Source organism: Bactrocera oleae, chromosome 6 (genome assembly GCF_042242935.1).
Source record: "Bactrocera oleae isolate idBacOlea1 chromosome 6, idBacOlea1, whole genome shotgun sequence".
In the NCBI taxonomy this organism is placed as follows: domain Eukaryota; kingdom Metazoa; phylum Arthropoda; class Insecta; order Diptera; family Tephritidae; genus Bactrocera; species Bactrocera oleae.
The window spans coordinates 49,167,865-49,187,249 of record NC_091540.1 but is presented as its reverse complement, the minus strand read 5'-3'; the positions used below and the strand labels follow the sequence as shown (position 1 = coordinate 49,187,249).

The window sequence follows — 19,385 nt, the reverse complement described above, 5'->3', positions numbered from 1 at the left end:
TCATAAGTCACTTAAGCGGTTCATGCTCCATGGTCAATACGCAATGATGAATAAAGGCCAGCTCATGTGCATACATACACCGACAAGCACACATACATACATACATACAGATCATGGAGGCCAAGTGGCAAGTGGCAAAAGAGCTGAGCGTGCGGAAGATATGAAGACAAAGAGCTTTTTCGCAAGCGTTTCACAGCGTTGTACATGCGTGTGTGTGTGTGTATGTATGTATGTTAAGTATGAATGAGCGTCTTTTTTTTTAGCTGCTAGTTTTTGCGGCTTTACGAAATCGCCTCAAGTGGTGCGGTAAGCCAGTAAATGTTTGACTTCGACACACAGGCACGCATAAACACACACACACATACATACATACATACATATGTGTGGAGCATACAAATATGTAAATTTGTATTTATGCACTTCGTATACTTGTATTAAGTATCGAGACATTTTTGTATACAAAATGGTAATTGCCCAGCTCCTCAAGGATGTAAGCCAAGCGATTGCTTCCTGCGCGATTGACCCTCTGGACTTGAGTTTCGCATTTTTTGTTTTTGTTGCAATTTTTTCGTCATTCAACACAAACCTTTTGACCTTTTTCATGCATCTGCATATTTGCAACTACACACATACACACATGTAGGGTTGCTTTGAAAACGACAAAAATATGCAAAAATACATTCATAAGAAATTGTTGTTTTTTTTGTTTTTCACGTTTTTACTTTTGCTGCCCAGCTTTCGACAGATTTGACTTATGCTATACCGTCGTGGTATTTGCTTGCCAACAGTTCTCATTGACTATTACAACGGAATGCTCGTTTGCGTGTGTGTCTGTGTGTATGCGTATAATTGTTGTTAATTATGTAAGCATCTCATAATTCATGCTTTTTCACAACACTTCCAATTACACTTCGACTTCTTCCACATTCTTTATTTTTAGCTGCGGCTTTTTTTGTATGCGTGAACATTTCCCCATTATTCTCACCTTTCACATCCGTTCGCTTTGCCGTTTGTTGTACATATACTAAATGTTTGTATTGTTGCTGCTGTTGCTGTACGCCTAATATGTTTAGCCCAGTATACCACTAAGCTATTATTATTATTATGATATGCGCGCGTTTCCATTATTAACCTGAGCAGGCGGCCCAGTGTGTTGCAAGTCATCACGGTATAACCCAATGAGCCAAAATGTTGAACATAGAATGCTTTGAACTAATTTTATTTTGAATAGATTTAGAAATATTTTAGCGAAATTATAACATACAAAAAAATGTAAATAAAATATATACTTTTTAAACCCAACTATTTAGATCGAATCATCGATTGATCATTTTTTGAATCAGAAATGGGCAATTCCAATAATTCTAACGGAATTTAACAGAAACTTTCTTATAAGCATATAAGTGTAATATAAAAAGAATAAATTTAGTTCGGTAAACCTTTAAAAAGAAATGCTAAAGTGACGTCATAAAATAAGTCGGCATTTGAAATTATAATCAAAAACGTTTAATAATTATATTTATATCATACACCGCACTAGTAAAAGGAGGATTGCACATGCAATAAACAAAAAAAAAACACATAAATATTAAAAAATAATTCTGTTCTTTAACGACCAGCCTCGAGATCATAAATTTAATACCGAAAGTAAGTTGATTCAACGTTCTTGAGGTTACTTCCTTAAGTTTATGATACCTTGGTAGCTTTCTATTGTCAGTAAATAAAAAGTCGAACTTTCTAATAAAATTTTGAAATCTTTATGATATGTTTCAAGCTCTTGTTCCATAGTTTTACCAAAGACTATTGTTATTGATTTAACTATTGTTATTATTAGGTCTATAATTTTATTCGTGCAGTTTTTTTTCAAAACGTGAAGGTTTATTTAAGAAAAACATGTACAATAGTATTATTCAAAGAATTACCCATCTACAGTTATACATGCCGAGTGAGGCAAAAATTCCCAGCCGCTGTTTTCCCCATATAGTTTTTAAGCGGCCTTGCAACATTACGTCGAGCGTTGCATGGTGGAAAATTATTGTCTTGCGTCTAGTTGGAAAGGCCCACCTCAATTTTATGAGTTGTTGTAGGTAGCGTTTCTCATCAATGGTTTGCCCCGGTTTTAGAAGCCCACAATACAGCACACCTTTCAGATCCCACCAAATACAGAGCATTATTTTGGCGTCATAAATATTTGACTTTTCCGTTGATTTAGTTGGTTGGTCAGGTTTCACATACAATTTTTTGCTTCTAGGATTTTTGTAATAGATTCATTTTTTATCATCAGTTACAATCCGATGCCAAAACGATTTCTTTTTTTTAGCAGAATCGTTTTTCATTTCATATGGTCCAAATTTTCTTGCTTTCGAATGCTTTTAATCGTTCGCCACCTCATGGCAAACCATTATGATTGGGATCAGCGTAAAAAAATATATATTCCCTAAAGAAGTATTTTGGACTAATATAAATGAAAAAAAATCTGATGGTTACGGAAATTTAAGGGATCTTACACTTTTAGTCTGAGATAGGAGGATGCAATGATCTTGATTTATTGACGAATAGTTTAATTAGGTAACTAGTATCGTTAAGTTATAGAATATATATTTGTCGCAATTTTTTTATGACTAGCCTTAGCTTAAAACTTGAAAGGGTACTACTTTCGAAATTATACTTCTACAAAGAGGGTTAATTTTGTACGAAGCAATTAAAAGCTGCGTATACTTCTAAAAATAAGATTTAAAATTTGATAAAAACAATAAAACGTCGTCTGAACGTCGTCTGGCAATACTAATAACTATCTGTATAACGGTTATCAACTCTCAACTGCAAAATAACGGCTTACGTAAATTTTCAATTGATAATTGTTGATAAAAAATAATTATTTCTGAAGTGGAAATTTGGCACTCCAATTTATTTTAGCGGTTAAAGTTTTGGTAGATCTTGGATAATACCGTTATGAGCAGATATTGCGCTGACAATTTGGTTGTATGGGTTATATGTGTGTGAGTTTAGTATATTTGATTGACTCATTGCTTTTTTTGTTGTTACTTATTATACCACACTAGTTGCTTCCGACGTTGTTAGTGTTGTTAGCGTTGTTTTTGTGCTTGATGTTAATTTTCATGTTGCCGTGCTGTTGCCGATGTTATATGCGCGGCGTTTATTTATCTCTGCTAATGCTTTACAAATTACTTGTTAATTTGTATAATAACAATAATCGAATGCTTCGTTGAAAGTATTATTGGTGTTGAATACAAAAAAAAAAAAAAAAAAAAACCAAAAATTTCTTGTCTACACACAAGATACACGAGCTCGAACAAGTTGGTGATATACACATTTTGCCGCACATTTTCAGTTACATATGTATACACAAGTGTATAAAATCCCAACAACAACAGCAATAATATTTCACAAAACTTTGCTGGCTCGCCGCTCACTTGCAGCGCCACTGCTTGCCACTTACCATGATGATGCCAAGCTCTGGCAATGGCAAGTAAGTAAGCCGAAGCACACCGACCAGGCCAAAGCCAAAGCAAGCACCAAACAGCAGGCAGGCGGCAGTCAGACAAATAACGACAATATCGAGTCAGCAGCAACGGCAGCAGGCAGCCCGCCGCTAGGCAGTCAATTACACACACATTTTCATTTGAGTGCGAGTAAGCAATGCCAAGTAAGTAAGCTATGGTCGTGTCAGCCCGTTTATTGCCGCCTTTCTCATGCGATCTCTCCATCCACCAGCTGTCGTGTCGACGCTCACGGAGCTCACAGAGCCCACGGCACGAATTTGTGTTTGCGCCGAACGACAGCAGGGGCCAGGCGTTGAGGGGATTACAGAAACACATGCACACAAACACACACACACGAATATGAAGTCGTTTGGACGGAAGGTCATATCGGCGGTTGGTTACTTCGTCTGTCGGTCGGCCGGTCGGCTAGTTGTTCGTTTCACCAACTTACTAAAACTGTTGCCTGCCGCCAACGAGCCCAGCCAATCCAGAGCACTGTGCGCGTGTGTGTTTAATGTTTGCTCTTAGCTGTGTTGTTGTTGTTGTTGTTGCTGTGCTTGTTGTTCTTGTGTGAATATACGAGCACTCTTATACCTAATAGGGAAATCACTTCAGGGATTTATTAAATGTGTATTTTGCTATTAATTTTCTTACAATAATTCACACAAATAACGTTGTTTGTTGTTGTTAGAGTAATTAATTTAAGTTTAAATGTGTCGGAATCGGTTTCCGCTCAGTTTGATCTAGCGCACTCTTACTCGTGCATTCAAATATATGCGTTTATTTCCTCACATACAAAAACATACATTTACTATGTGTGTGTGCTCGGTGTCTGCATATTTAATGCTTTGTGAAAAGTATTATTGTTTGGATTTACTGATAGACAAGCTACTCACTTAGTGTAAGGTCTTTTGTCGTAATTAGTGCCGCTTTTGTGCTGAATTTGTAACGCTTATCGATCGGCAGTTGAAGTAGCTCCCGCTGTTTGTGTGTTCCTCTGCGTTTGTGTGTGCGTGTGTTTGTGAATAAGTGCGAAATACAATGCCACTCGATCACCTTTTGTTACATACATACATATCTACATATAGAAGTATATTTGCACAGCGCTATCTTTCGGTGCCTATACCTGATCGCTTTTGATGGATAACTGTCGGCTCAAATGTGTGGAATGTTTGATATTACCAATATGTATGTATGTATTTATGTACGTTTGTTTGAAGGCATTGTATGTTTTCGTAGAAGAAAGCATGTAACGAATTTGAGTCACGATAATTTTCCTATTTACGCAGTCTTTCAATTCTTCCCTAAGTTTATAATAGAAATAAGAAAAAACGCATAAGACTACTTTCCTAATTTTTGGTAAACCCAAAAAATACCCATTCTTTAACAGGTTGGAAAATTTGATTTGGTCGACGATAAATGTAATGAAATGTGAGATTTCTATAAATAAGACAAAAAAAAAAAAACAATATAAAGCAATAAAGACCGGGATGCATTCTCTTTGTGCCAGAAATATAAAGACTTTTCAAAGAAAATAATTAGACAACAACTATTAGCACCTTTCAAACTAAGTATTGTTTCTTATTTTATACCCTGTATATTAAGTTTGCCACGAAGTTTGCAACACATAAAAAAAACGTCGGAGACCCTATAAAATATATACATACATACATATGTATATAAATGATCAGCATGACGAGCTGAGTCGAATTAGTCATGTCTGTCTGTCTGTTTATACGCGAAGTAATCCCTCAATTTTTAAGATATCGATCTGAAATTTCGCACTCGTGTTTTTTTCCTCAAGCAGTTTCTCATTTTTCGGAAACGCCGATATAAACTGACCGATAAAATTAAAATTTTTTAAAATAATTTTTCTATTTTTGAAGGATATTATAGCTTCAGTGCATCGAAGTTATGGCTATTTCGTGTTTTATTTTTGAAAATGTAAGCCATAGAGAAAGTGATATTACTAGGCGAGACAGTAATTTCCACAACAGCCAGTTCTACCGTAATCGACTTGCATTTTATACAACTTAGGGCTGCCATTTCGGTGATCTAACCCTAAACCTGTTTTTGTCCTGTCGGATGCCAATTGCCAAAGCTACATATGTATATGGACAGCTGTCCAGCTTTTGCTAAACTGACATTGAAACATCTCGATACACGCCGAACTTGGCGAATTAGCTGGGACTCCTACGACAGTCGGGCCTAAGTAACCGGAACGGCACCTCGAAATTACTTCAGGAATGTTTTCTGCCGCTTCAACAACAATATCAAATGGCTGGGATTGATATTAGCTGCCTTAACAAATTTGTGGTAGGCTCAAAGCGCTTCGTCGATCTATAAGAATCTGGGGATTCATATGTAGAGAGTTTTGGGTATAACAATGAACCTACTGTCTTAAGTGGCATCTTGCGTTACCTTTGGTGCGAAGATCGACCCTACGTCCTAACCTAGTTTCACCCTGTTTGGATTGGGTATATATATCGGTTACAACAACAAACACTGGAGGTGTTGTGTAAATATAGATTAAAGCGTAAATATTCCCCTTATGACTGCTGCAGCGATCTTTTATGTTTATTCTAAGTCAACTCGCTTATATTTTTAACATAATACACAAGGGATCCAGGTCTTATTAATTCGATTGTACCGATGAACATATTATAAACTTGGGTGGGGTATATTTTTTGTTTATTTTATTACAGAGTAAAATATTCTCTGCTAATTAGAACCATACCTATATAATGGCGTCTAAATTTCTAAATTACGATTGGTCCAAATTTGGGTTAAACGTATAACTCTCGAACACTTATTAACATTTCATCCTTAACATTATAGAAATGGTGAGCTATTATTTTTACTCATCTTGTTCTCTAATGTTAAATTCTAAAAGATTTACTACGGAAAATTCTACCAGATAACTAGTCAGAGTTCTAAGATACATACACCATACATATGTATGTACCTAATTTATATTGTTCTGAGTGACCATTCCGCGTTAAAAAATATCTCGAATAAAGATAAAAATTATACCAAGAACTTGTCTTTTGCTAACAGGATATTGGAAAAATCCATATTAGCTATTTCAAACCTGTTTGGAGAATCAACGTTTCCACGAATCAAATACAAATAATATTTTTTTTTTTTTGCTAACCACACCAAAATTTCAATTTTAGGTCAAACACACGCGTTCCATTTTAAATGCCCCCTACCATTTGACACAACCCCATATGCTGTTTGGGTTATATTATCCCTTTATTTTCATTATTTTTTTGTGTCGTATTCAATTGATTTCGATTAACCAAATGTAACCGCAATTTCCTAAATCACCTAAAATCGATATATGTAGTTGCATGCGTTTAATAAGTTTGTTCCCTTTTATTGCCTGCTCGGCTCTCCCCTACACGTCATTTGTTTTGCGATATTAAGCAGTGACCTTAAAATTTTCTTGTTAAAACCATAAAAGTCAACCCTCTTCGGCTATAGCGAACCGAACCACGAGCCGTCGACTTTTAAAAGGCGGTTGTCGGAAATCGTCATCACCAACGCAACCTGCCATTTTCCTACCGGTGCGGTACAGCTAAGCATTGATATGAGTATTAAACGACATTTATTCGGTAGCGCGCCACCGCCGAATGCTTACGTATTCAGTGTATATCATCCAATGTTCCTTCCTTCCTTCCTTCCTGACGATTTGTGTGCCGCTGCCAGCGCATTTACCGGCACACCATGCATTTTAGCTGTATCTTTGGTTTTGCGCCCATTCGCCTGGTCGTCGGGGTAGCAAGGCAATACAATCGAGGGATGTTGACGGTGATGGTTATTTTAATGGCGCTTCTGCTGGCAGTGCTAGTCGCGGTGGTGTCGCCATAACATGCGCTTAGTGTTGTCGCCTGTGCCGTTGCGCTTTGGGTCGCGTGGTGTTGAAATCGTGATACTGCTAATACCTACCACATTTGCCACCACTTATACGCATATACATATATTTCTTGCTCCTGGTAATGTGTCCTCCTCTTTGTATGTATGTATATATTTACATATATGTATATAGGTACGTATTTTTTCTTTTAGCTTTACATTTTGGTACTCACTGAGGCTCGTAGCGTTGACTCGTCGCTGGCAACACTCGCTTTTGTATGCGCTCGTTAAGCTTGGAGTTCGTTTGGCTAACAGTTGCAAGTCATGGCAGTTCGAGCTTTGCTGTGCTTATGTTTGCGCGCGCATATGCGCTTACTGACACAAAGGAACGGTAGGGATAAAAGTGTCGTGTCGTGCGGGGTGGTGCGCTATTTCGTTCCTATCTGCGTTAACGTAAGCTTCACGGCATGACTTGGTCTATTGGTTTCATGGCTGTTGTTGCCGTTGGTGGTGGGAAATTCACAGTCACTAAATTGTCGGCTGTCGGTCCGCCAGGCGAAAAACATACACACTTTGCCCACCTAATACTCGTCCACTCCGTCATCATCATCCTCGCGCTATTTTGTACCGTTTTTTCGGTGTACCTATTACTTTAATACTCGTCGTTGTGGTAATTTGCCGTAATTTTTCTCTACCACGCGCCCACTTTAATTTATTCAGTGTGAAGTGCAAATCAGTTTAAAATACTTACTTGTACAATATTTTTCTTGCTTTTTCAACGCTTCGTCGACTTTGGCTTTGGCATGCCTTCTCGGTCGCGCTCATAGTGTCTCCCGACATAGTCTTTCTATGCGCGCCTGCTTTCGCATCGCGGCCATATGCTATCTTTGCTACCTTTATTAAATTTGCACTGTGTATTATGGGTGTAGATTTATGACTAATAAACTGTTTGATGTTCCGTTTTTATTACGCGCATACGCTGGAGCGGAGGCGGGATAATCCAGTACGCTAATACGCGTACTTCTGTACCGCCCATAATATGTACAAGTTACGGTGGATAAAATTCGATCGTTCGTTTTTGCTTTCTAGGACCTCTTCAGTTTTCCATGATCTATAGTTGTACACAAGGTCTTAGATGTAAAACGTATAGCGAAGGCCACGAACATGTACGTATAATTATTGGTTTCTGTGACTGCAGTAAAGCTAAGCGTTTGGAAACCAACGTTACCAAGTTTCGCCAAGTTCAAAACCATTTATGTTAATAGTTCATAATAAGATGTCCCGTAGTGTAACTGCTATTTACATAAGCTAATATGCTCAAGTTTATTTAAAATGTTGGTTCTTTTTATAGATAAGTGGCCCAATTTATAGCACTTTGTATAGCAGATATCAAATTGCCGCAGTCTATCGTATAGAGTGAAAGTTCTCGTAAGCTTTAAAAACTAACGCGTTTTCATTTAAACAGCTACTTTTCAATTAGGTTCGTTTCTACAATCAATATTTTTTTCTACGCATTCAAACTTACATTGAGTGTAACTATTTGTGTAACATCATTATCTCACGGATTACAGTTTCTACACTGATTAGAGACCAAACATGTTTGGTTTTTTAGGGCTTTGAATTTGTTAATGTATCTGATAATAGCCACCACTGAGTTTCTGCGTGCTCTCTGTAAGATCAAAGAAATATTGATTAGATGTCTTACCTTAACACAGTACCTGACATAATTATCCTTATTGAAAGTCCAAGGTTTTACTCTACCATAGTTGTATCAAGTTTATGTTAAGTTGTATAAGACCGGGAATCTAGAAAAGTTAGATATCAACTTGGAAATCGGCTGTCAATTACTCTTCAATGGTGTTGTATACGGTGCGATTAAACTGAAGTGGAAGTATTAGTCTTCGCTTTATATTTCGTCCTCAGCAGTTACGCGCCCTTGAAACGCCTACTGTTTTAGACCAAGTTCTAAAATCACTGACCGAACAGTTTGCAAAGCGAAGAATCTATCACTTCCCCAGTGTGATTGCTGAAAATGGAAAATAATCTCTGATCGTTTGTGAGCTAGCAAATACTCTTTTATCCAAGCTAAGCATTAAAAATTGATTTATCGGAATTATTCGTCAAGAGTCCCACTGTGCTGTGCAGTAGTTAATGTTTTTTAATATCTCTTTTATTTATTTAAATATCTACATGCTAACGTTGCTGTGTATATCATTGTAGTTGTTGTTGTTGTTGTCACTTTCGGTTGTGCGGTTGCAGCTTTATGATGATTTACAATATTATTATATGCACCCATGCCGTGCTACGTCACCCCGGCGCACCACCACACGCCTTCATCGTGCTCGTCGTCACCCTTCGTGGCCGCGCTAGCTCGTTGCCTGCCTTGTCTTGCTAGCCTTAGCTTACCAGGGTTATGCGGTGGGCTGACCGATTGGCGCGTTGACCAGCTGTCTGACTAACTGACTGAGTGGCTGACTGACTGTCATTTTGGTTTAGTTGGCTAGCTGGATCGTTCGTTGGATTGCTTGGTTGGTCGGTCGGGTTGGCCGTTGGAATTGCTCGTGTTATTTATTCATAATAATTTGTGTCTGTTTTGTTTTTGTAATTTGTGCACTTCGCTGTCGGCAGCCGCTTGCTGCTTGCCGTTTGGCGGTTTTTGTCTCTGCGCTACGTTCACTGCTTGCTGATTATGCTTGTGTGCTGTGTGTGTTTAGCTTTGCGCTGGGCGGCCGTTAGCTCGAGCTTGTTGGAGTGTATTTTTAATTAATTGCATTTAATTGCGATAATTTGTGTGCACTTTAAATGCAAAATGCGAGTAGCAATTGAGTGCGGATTTTGTGTTGTGATGTGATGCGGTGTGGCGTGTGGTTGATGGTGTGGTGCCCGTTTACAGCGTTGCATTTCTGCGTATGCTGGGAATAAAAGCGAATGCAACAAAAACATTACAATCTACGGAGGAATGTGCAGTGATAAATAACCTATCGGTAGCAAAACTACAACAACAACAACATGTCATATTACAGCAACAACAGTATGCATAGCGGCGTCAATCAGCAAAACGAACACTTTACAAGTCGTCAAACGACAGCAGCAACACCACACCACACCACACCACCCCATTCACCAATCACCATTGCCATGTACACTCATCACCGCTGCAACACCTCACCGCCATCTCACCTCAACCACCATCACCAATGAACATTATCGCTGTCGACATCGTCATTGGGCAATTGAAATTGTAATTGAGTGTTTCGTTATTGATTTATTGAAGTTGATTTATTGCCAAAATGTGTTTACTGCTGTTTATACGTCAGTCGTTGGTGTTTTTGTTGTTGTTCTCATTCCCATTTGTTAATGTTGTTGCTGTTGCGTTCCTTCGCTTCATGCGATTGGCATTCCATTTGTTGTTGCAGTAAGTGGATTTGACGCTTTATTACTGCTGTTATTTTTGCTATTATCCTTGATTTCGGATCCTCTTTAATGTTGTTGTGATTGTTGTTGTTATTATTCGTCCTTTTAGGCAACCAGCCAACAGTAACACTTACACATCAGCAAAGTGGAAAATCATTTTACAGCTGCTCAATACCGCACAGCGTACGAAGGTAAGAAAATTGCCTACCAAGGATGTAATCGTGTGTGTGTGTATACATATATATATGCATGCTTGCGTGTGCACAGCTGCATTCGCATAAAGGTTCCGCGCTTTTAAGTATGCGTTTGTGTTAATTTGATTACAAATAAACCATTTACGCCTCATTGTGCATTCATATCTTTCCGCCTATCCACACATATCGACTTACATGTATTCCATATATACGCAGGTATGTACCTTGTTGTGCAGCCCTCAGGTATGTCTGTTGTGGTATTTTGTTGTTGCATTTCATGCTATCGTCTCCAATTTTCATATGGGTCCTGTGGTGGTTTTTCTTTAAAAAATCTGAAGTTTCTTGCTTTCTTGTCATTCTTAATTTCCTTGCTTCGTTTTCCGATTCATCTCATATTTCGTGCACTCAATGCAGCACTTCGTTCTGTATGTTTGTGTGTGAAATGTATGTGCATTCCCTGTAGGAAGCGCTGTTGTTTATATTTTTTAAGGTCACTTAATATTGTCTTCCATTAATCTTCAGACGAAAAAGACAGTATACTATTTGAAGATATTTTAAAGTCTAAAGTTTCAAGATTTTGACTGGATTTTTGTTATTTTAAAATCAAATAGTGAAAGCATTACTACAAGTTTTTTTTATTAAGATCTCTTATTCCGCTACTAGAACAAATTCAATAAAAAAATGCGAAGTTTTAATGTAAGAAATCCACATTATATGATATTATAACAGTAAATTTTTATTAAAACCAAATTAGTATCTACGCTAGCTATTTTAAGGAGTTACATGGGTTTCACGGCTTCAACAAAAAAAAAGTTTTTTTTGTTGTCTTATTTAATTCTATAACATCTCTAGAATATTGTCCCAAGTTTCAAGTTGATCGCAGTAATAGTTTTGGAGATGCAGCTTTGAAAAGTTACTCGCTCGTGTTAAGCTAGTCACTTAAAACTTTAAACGCGTTTTTCTCGAAACTGTGTTTTTAAATTCGGTTTTGTTTTTTTTTTTTTACTTTTAATGATCCTGTCCGAAGCTCTGCGGTCAACGCAGAAGCACTCTTTTTCCGAGAGACTGTCGGGAATGATTTCATAATGACCGAGTTTTGAATATTTTCCGTTGAAAATTTCACAAAATCTTTATTAAATATGTATTTTCGCAATAATAAAAAGTTCCAATAAATTATTAAATTTTTTTATATGAAAAAAAAAATATTAAAAATTTGCTCGACGAAACCCATGTAACCCCTAAAAAATAATGTATATACAAAATTATATAAGATTTACTAAAAAGAAATCCATTATGTTTGTTTTACATTTACTTAGTGCACTATTTGGGTCGAAAGCTAATTGCCATACTAAAGGTAATTTCATAATGCTACTAATATAGAAACCCTCGTCCTTGTTGGCAGAAAAGTTGTACATTCAGTTTTTTATAAGCTTCTCTTCAAGCGAATTTTTCACCATTGAATTTCTTGCCATTGACAGGAACAGGTAGTACGTAGCAAACTCCCAAAACTTCTGGTGAGTCTCTATTGACGTGTGTGGCCTGATATAGCACAATTTCTCAACTACTGGTCAAAGCTGGTCACTTCCCGGTTGCTTAGTTCAGAAGGTCCATTTATTTACAGTACTCAGTGATCGTCAATGCTGGCTTGTCCACCCTTTGCGTCGGCTCACCGCCATTCGAGCACTACTTTTTCGTAAGTGACCCACTTTTCGTCACCATATGCTTCTGAGTTGGATCGATTCGCAGATGGAAATTCGATCCCTGAGGTTTTATTGGCGTGACACTCAAACATCGAGCTTCTTATTTTATTGTATCCAGCCTTATTTAAATGGTATCAAATAGTTTTTTTGTGTCATGCTAGCAGCTCCTGGGCGATCGAAACAGTGCTTTCATGAGGGTCGGATTTTCATTGTTTTATCGATATTTTCGAATTAAAATTTTTCCTACAGGGCATCTTGCATTTGTACACCTATTGTTGTGAGCCCCAGGAAGGACACGTTTGTGTTTTTCCTGTCAATTGCAGCGAATTTAATTGTACAACCTTTGCATTCATGTTTATTGCACTAGATGGACCCCTCTTCTGGTGCATTGTACTGTCTGTAATTATATCTGCTACTTCACTTGCTTTACATTTGGCTGCATTGAGGCGTTAGCAAGCCAATAACTGCGGCGAACTGTATTTACATGTGACCCTCTACACAGTGGGAATATGTTATGAATTGTTTTTCCAAAAATTTTGAAATATATTATATAAAACTTTTACGCCATAAATAATATAAGAAAATCGCAAACAAAAAGTTATTTGAAAAAATTTTCGAAATTTTCGAACAAGCATTTTTATTTTCAACATCAAAATTAATTTTTCTTAAATAATGAAAAATATTTGGAAAATTTTTTCGGAATTTTCGAAAATCGATTTAACGTTTTCTTTTACCACCACTGTTCGTGGGTACGTATGTACGTGCTTTGGGCATATTTACCCTTAAATATCATCATCGCCATCAGCATCATCACTGCTCTATCAATTACCTTTGTCGTTTGTTTTTTTTCTTCTATTTTTTGATGGTTATGAATTTCCAATTCAATTTCAACCACCCCATACCGTTGATACGGCTATTGTTACCGTGTTACTATACTTTCAATTATTAAAAACCATAAAATAATCTTTATTGTGTGACTAATGCATCATTTGTTGTTGTTATTTCTTTTACAGTTTAAATATCATATCATCATAGAGGGCAATAAAAAGCTTAACACTGGACCGGAAGCGTGTCTTTAAAGGGTAATGGCGGCCTCCACTCAGGGAGAAATTCGAGTGGGTCCCGGCCACCAGGTAAACGATGTCTATGTACGTACATAACTCACGAAAATCTCACGGTAACAAGTCTAATTTTTCAAATTCAAAATTTTCATCAAGCCAATTGAAAAAACAAAAAGCACGAATAGAAATCAAATCGATTCCAAGTCTTAACGTAATCATCATAATCGTATCATAAAGTTCATGCACTAGTCATCATAATATTAATTTTTTTTTGTTGTGTCTTTGATTTAATTTTTTCGACAGAAGCTTTCGTTTTGTATATATTGTACATACATATGTATGTGTTGTTGTTGCTACTTAGCGTTGAGTTGTAGTTACATGAATACAGATTTTCACATTTTAATTTGCTGTCTGCTGACACGGCTGACAATTTATTATTTATTTACGCGTGTGTGCGTGTGTTTGTTGTAGATATTTTTGTTGTATTTCGAGTTTTAGCCTTTTGTATTTGTATTTTATTGCTTTGCGGTTTTAATTTCATACATTTTTGTTTTTGTTTAGTCGTTTTTGTACATTGTTATAATTAACTTATGCTCAGTTTAAATGTGTGCGAGTGTGTGTGTGTGTGTTGGTTTGCCAGCATTTTCATTTGATTATGCCTGTGTAATTAGCGCTAAGCGTATAATCGCATTTAGAGGCGGTTTTAGATATTTAAATAAATACATTTGTAATTAATAGCATACGTAAATACTTAGACTCACGACAAATATGGGTTAATTGAAACTTAATTGTCGGTATTTTGCTGGTTTTGACGCCATGTCACTTAGTTGTATTTACAAAGGAGTTTATTGCATTAGCCAAGCGGGTAAATAAACTAATTGATGGGATTATTAAATTTTTGAGCTAAACAGATTTGAGCGTCAAATGTTCAGTGCGCTGTGCAGCAATGCATATCTACAAGTGCAGATTTAATTGGGAAATTCGACTAACATATGGTATATGTATTTCGTGAATTCTTGGCCAAAAACAATTCTCCATATTCGCCAGACATGGCGCCGTGTGAGTTCTTCCTATTTCTAAAAATAAGGAGAACCTTTAATGACCCGCATCGCTGAAAGAGCTAAAGGCTATTCCAAAAATCGATTTGGAGAAAGTTTAGATGATTGGAAGAAGCGCTGGCATAACTGCATAATATCGAATAGGGACTATTTTGAAGGCGACAACATTAATGTAGACAAATAAATAAATATTTTTTTTTAACAAACGAAAATTTCCGTTAAACCTCATTATTTAGTTGTTTTTGTTTAAAACTTGTATTTAAGAGTTTGATACAACAATTGAGAATATCATTGATCAATAAAAGTTTCTTCTTTCACAAAAACACCTTGAAAGCATAAAAAGTTCTATAAAAAGAGATACTTTTTCCCTAAGATCCAAATAATAGAAATCTTCGTCGAATGTGTACTGAAAAAAGTTGAGAGCATTTCTGTTATATTTAGTGCTAAAGGTGCAAAACTTTATCCTCGAAAATGAAATAAATTAGTTTCTAAAACATAAAGTTTTAACGTTTCCCAACAACAATACTGTTAAAATCATTTGTACTCTTCTGCTCTATTACTTAAGCTTTCAGTTATTTCAATGGCTCCAAAAAGTATGTCAGCTGTTTGTTGTTAATAAATTCCTCGAGTATTTTGTTTATCAAATTGAATAAATTGAATTCCAGACCCAAAAAGAACAAAGAATTCTCTACAATTGTGATAAGTCAAGAAGACATTTTTATAAACTTTTATAATTATAAATAATAAAGTTCCCTAAACGTAATTTCCTTTGTTTTGCCAGAAAATTTTTAAAATCATCGAAAGACTTCGTAATTTGTATAATAAAGATAAGCAAATCTTTTAGTAGAAATCTGAAATTGACAACTAAAGGAATTTTTATTCATAACGGTGTCAACAATAAGTGCTTAGCAAAGTTAGCTTAGGTTTAAGCCAGTTTAAATTTGGGGTTTCGGTTTGTTGTTAGCCCAAAACTAATATACATATGTATGCAATGTTAAAATATAAATATGAATTAGAGTAAAAGTAAATATATAGTTAACAACATATGTATGTACTGTCAATGTACTTAGTAATTTATTATTTATTTAAGTTTATTTTTTATTATTATATCTACTATACTCTCGCTAGTAGCAGCAAGTTGTCACTGCATAATTGTAGATATTTACTAGCTGCGCAGTAAGCTTTAGATATTTATGATTTTAACATTTTATTTGTTTACCTTATTAATTTTTTTATTTTTTATTTATTTATCTTAATAATTTTTTTATATTTTTTTATTTATTTATTTAATTTTTTAATTTTTATTATTTATTGTTCAAGTAATATTTCTGTAATGTTTTTTCTCATTACTTAATGATTTAAATCCTATAATCCTTTATTAATTTTTTTATACTCTTTTTTTGTTTTTAATTAATCGTATGTTTTTTTTTTTATAATTATTAATTAATTTTTTTTTCATAATTTTCAAATTTTTGTTTGTTTTTTATAAATCAATTTATTTTTTAAAAATTTTTTTGATTATATTTTTTTTATGTTTTTATATATTTTTATTATTTATGTAATATTTTAATTTTCATAAAATTGTTTGTATTTTTATATTATTATAATTAATTTTATATTACCCCTTTTTAATTACATAATTTTTTATTTATTAATTATTATTTTTTATTTAGTATTTTTTAAAATAAATCAAACATTTTTTTTTATTTTTACCCTATTTACTTTTATTTTATTTATTATCATTTCTTTTTTTAAATTGCATTTATTTTAATTCTGAATTTTTTGTGTTTCTGTGTTATTTTTTGCAATATATTTATTGTTCGTTATAATTTATTAACTTTTTGTTAATATTTTGTTTTTTGTTAATTTTTATTGTATTTTTTGTTAATTATTATTATTTTTTGTTTGTTAATTTTTATTATATGTTTTGTTAATTGTTATTTTCTTTTTTGTTACTTTTGTGCAATTATTACTTTGTTACTTTTGATGTCATATTAGTTTTTCAACTTTACTTTGACATTTCATTCATTCATTCATTTCATCGCACATGCTATATGTGTATGTATGTATACGCATAGTATTATTTTCCCCTATAATTGGCTCACAATAATTGACAATTAGTACATTAAATAAAGTTGCTTAACTCGTTCGCAAAATACGTTGAGGCTTCCAGCCTGCCAATAGAGCAAATGGGTTCTTATAATAAGTTTTGGTTTTCAACCCAACCCAAATCAACCGAACCCAGTCCTCCCATCCAAACATTAATCACTCATTACAAATACAAATACAATACCGTTATATGTATGTGTATGTATGTACATAAGAGTAAATACTATATGATATATAGAACCAGAGTATAACTTAATGATAGTAGACTTTTCCGTTGTTGTTGCTGTTGTGTAAACGAGATAATTATATAATAAAATATGGTAATATAAATATAACAAATGCAAATAAATAACTATTAATCAAACAATAATAATGTATATAATATAAATAAATATTTTAACTAAATGCTAATCTAAGGTAAAAAATCACTTAGAAAGCGCAATAAGCAAAATAAAAAAAATAAAAAATACAAAAACAACTATTAATTAACACTTAACAATGCATATAAGTTTTACTAATTGCGAAATTGTTTTATGGACACAAAAGGCAAAATTGCCCGATTATAATCCAATTTCAAGCTTCCCCGTTGACAAAGAGAGCGACGAACGTGAACTAGAAGAATCAAGATGGAGTCCTGGCATTGTGGCCGATGGCGATTTGTTAATGTTTTTGCGTGCGGCGCGTTCTATGGCTGCATTTCAAGGTAATAAAGTGTGTGCAAATAATAACAATTATTTATAGATTTCATTTAAAAACTTTTCAACAATTATTATTCACTTTGCCTTTCAGGAATGTGTGATGGAGGTTTAGAAGACGGTTGTTTAGCTGCTAGTCGTGACGATACAACAATTAACGCATTGGATATTGTGAGTATCACACCCAAGCACACTTTCCATTGTATGAGCTTTCAATGTACTTATACTTATATGATATTTACACATATATATGTATATATGTTATGCTAATATTTCCTCTTAATTTCGCTTGTTTACTTAGTAAACTTGCGAAAAGGCGCCCGCTTACATTTATTTGTTCGTGCCGGTGTGCATTGTTCACACTTTGAAAAGTGTTAATATTTCTCATATAACTGTTGTTAACACTTCTGTCGAAAAGAAATTCCTTTTAAATGAATGTAACTGTTAAAAAATTCCCTTTTTTGCATTTAATATTTGATAAATAAAACTTTGACGTGAAAAATATTAGTAAAAAATAAAATAAAATAATCAAATTTCTTTAAAAAATATTATTGAAGAGCTGCAATCTAGGGTTTTATAGATTTTGTATCACTTTTATAATTTACGAACCTTTGCGGTATGCATCTGTCTGCATATACGCGAGCTAGTCCCTCAGCTTTTGAGATATGGATCTGAAATATTGCACACGTCCTTTTTTCTTCAAGAAGCTGCTCATTTGTCTGAAGCGCCAATCTCAGACCACTATAGGATATAGCTGCCATACAAACTGATAGATAAAAATCAAGTCGTTGCATATACAAATTTTTTGTTTCAAATGATATCTTCATGAAATTCGGCACATATAATTGACCAATGCAACGCTACAATCTCCAATCAAATTGTTCAGATCGGACCACTATAGTATATAGCTGCCATTCAAACTGACCGATCAAAATCAAGATAAATTTCTTCATAAAATATCAATTTTTCTTATTGAGTAATCTAAATTCCACTTGAAGGTTTTTTTTATATCAAACAACATGGCTAGACAACAAAACATTTTCCGTTGCATTCAAATTGTAGGCCAGTTACGTTTTCAGATTGAAATATACATATTGTTGCTACAAGAAATGCATCTGTGCTGGGCTCGGAGCAGCAAAAGTTAACGTTTTTTCTTGTTTAAATACATTTTGTTTGTTATCTAGAAAAAAAAAATATAGTCGTTCAAGTATTTATTCTCCGAAGTGGCTAAGAAAAGTAATTATGATTTGCATTATAAGTTGCCACTTGTCATACAACAATACTAAGTATCAAATAGTACCCAAAAATAAAATTTTTGATATTTAAAAATTATTAATTTAATTAACTAGAACTACGAAGATTAATCATATACATATTTCAAATATGTAGGTCTCTCTGTCTCTCTGAAAATTAGAAGCGTAAGAGCAAAATAATCTATAATAATATTCTATACACAAATTGAATAAAAAACATGACATCGTAAAATAAATATTAAATAGGAATAAAGAGGAAATGGTATAAATAAATGATGTAACCGGTCATTTTTACCGGTTTGTAGTTCTAATGTTAAAAATGTACACACACTATAGCCTGAGTTACCATCTTAAAAAAAAAAGAAACAATTTTAAGTCAAATTCTGTAACATACATAAATATCTACAAAGCAGATAAGCATTCAAAGAAGTCTTAGGCGAAATAAGTTCGAAACAGAGTTTACACTTCTTTCAAGAATTCAAAATGCTGTAAATAGGAGTTGCCATACAATTAAGTATGTCAACTGTTATAATAAGATCA

The 19,385-nt window shown here is 34.4% G+C and overlaps 1 protein-coding gene across 7 annotated transcripts in view; it reads left to right on the top strand.

The window, feature by feature from the left end:
• Positions 1-19,385, top strand: part of Gug (arginine-glutamic acid dipeptide repeats grunge) — a 54,456-nt gene that overhangs the window by 13,963 nt on the left and 21,108 nt on the right. For 4 of the 7 annotated variants that reach the window (XM_070111047.1, XM_070111048.1, XM_036370982.2 and 1 more), the window contains exons 2-4: positions 13,683-13,817; positions 17,444-17,600; positions 17,687-17,763. In XM_070111047.1, coding sequence (XP_069967148.1) covers positions 13,755-13,817; positions 17,444-17,600; positions 17,687-17,763 — 297 coding nt within the window. In that variant the 5' untranslated portion in view covers positions 13,683-13,754. Of the gene's footprint in view, positions 1-10,947; positions 10,967-13,682; positions 13,818-17,443; positions 17,601-17,686; positions 17,764-19,385 lie in introns of those variants that run through there. The other 3 variants (XM_070111049.1, XM_070111046.1, XM_070111045.1) reach the window with 2 other exon arrangements.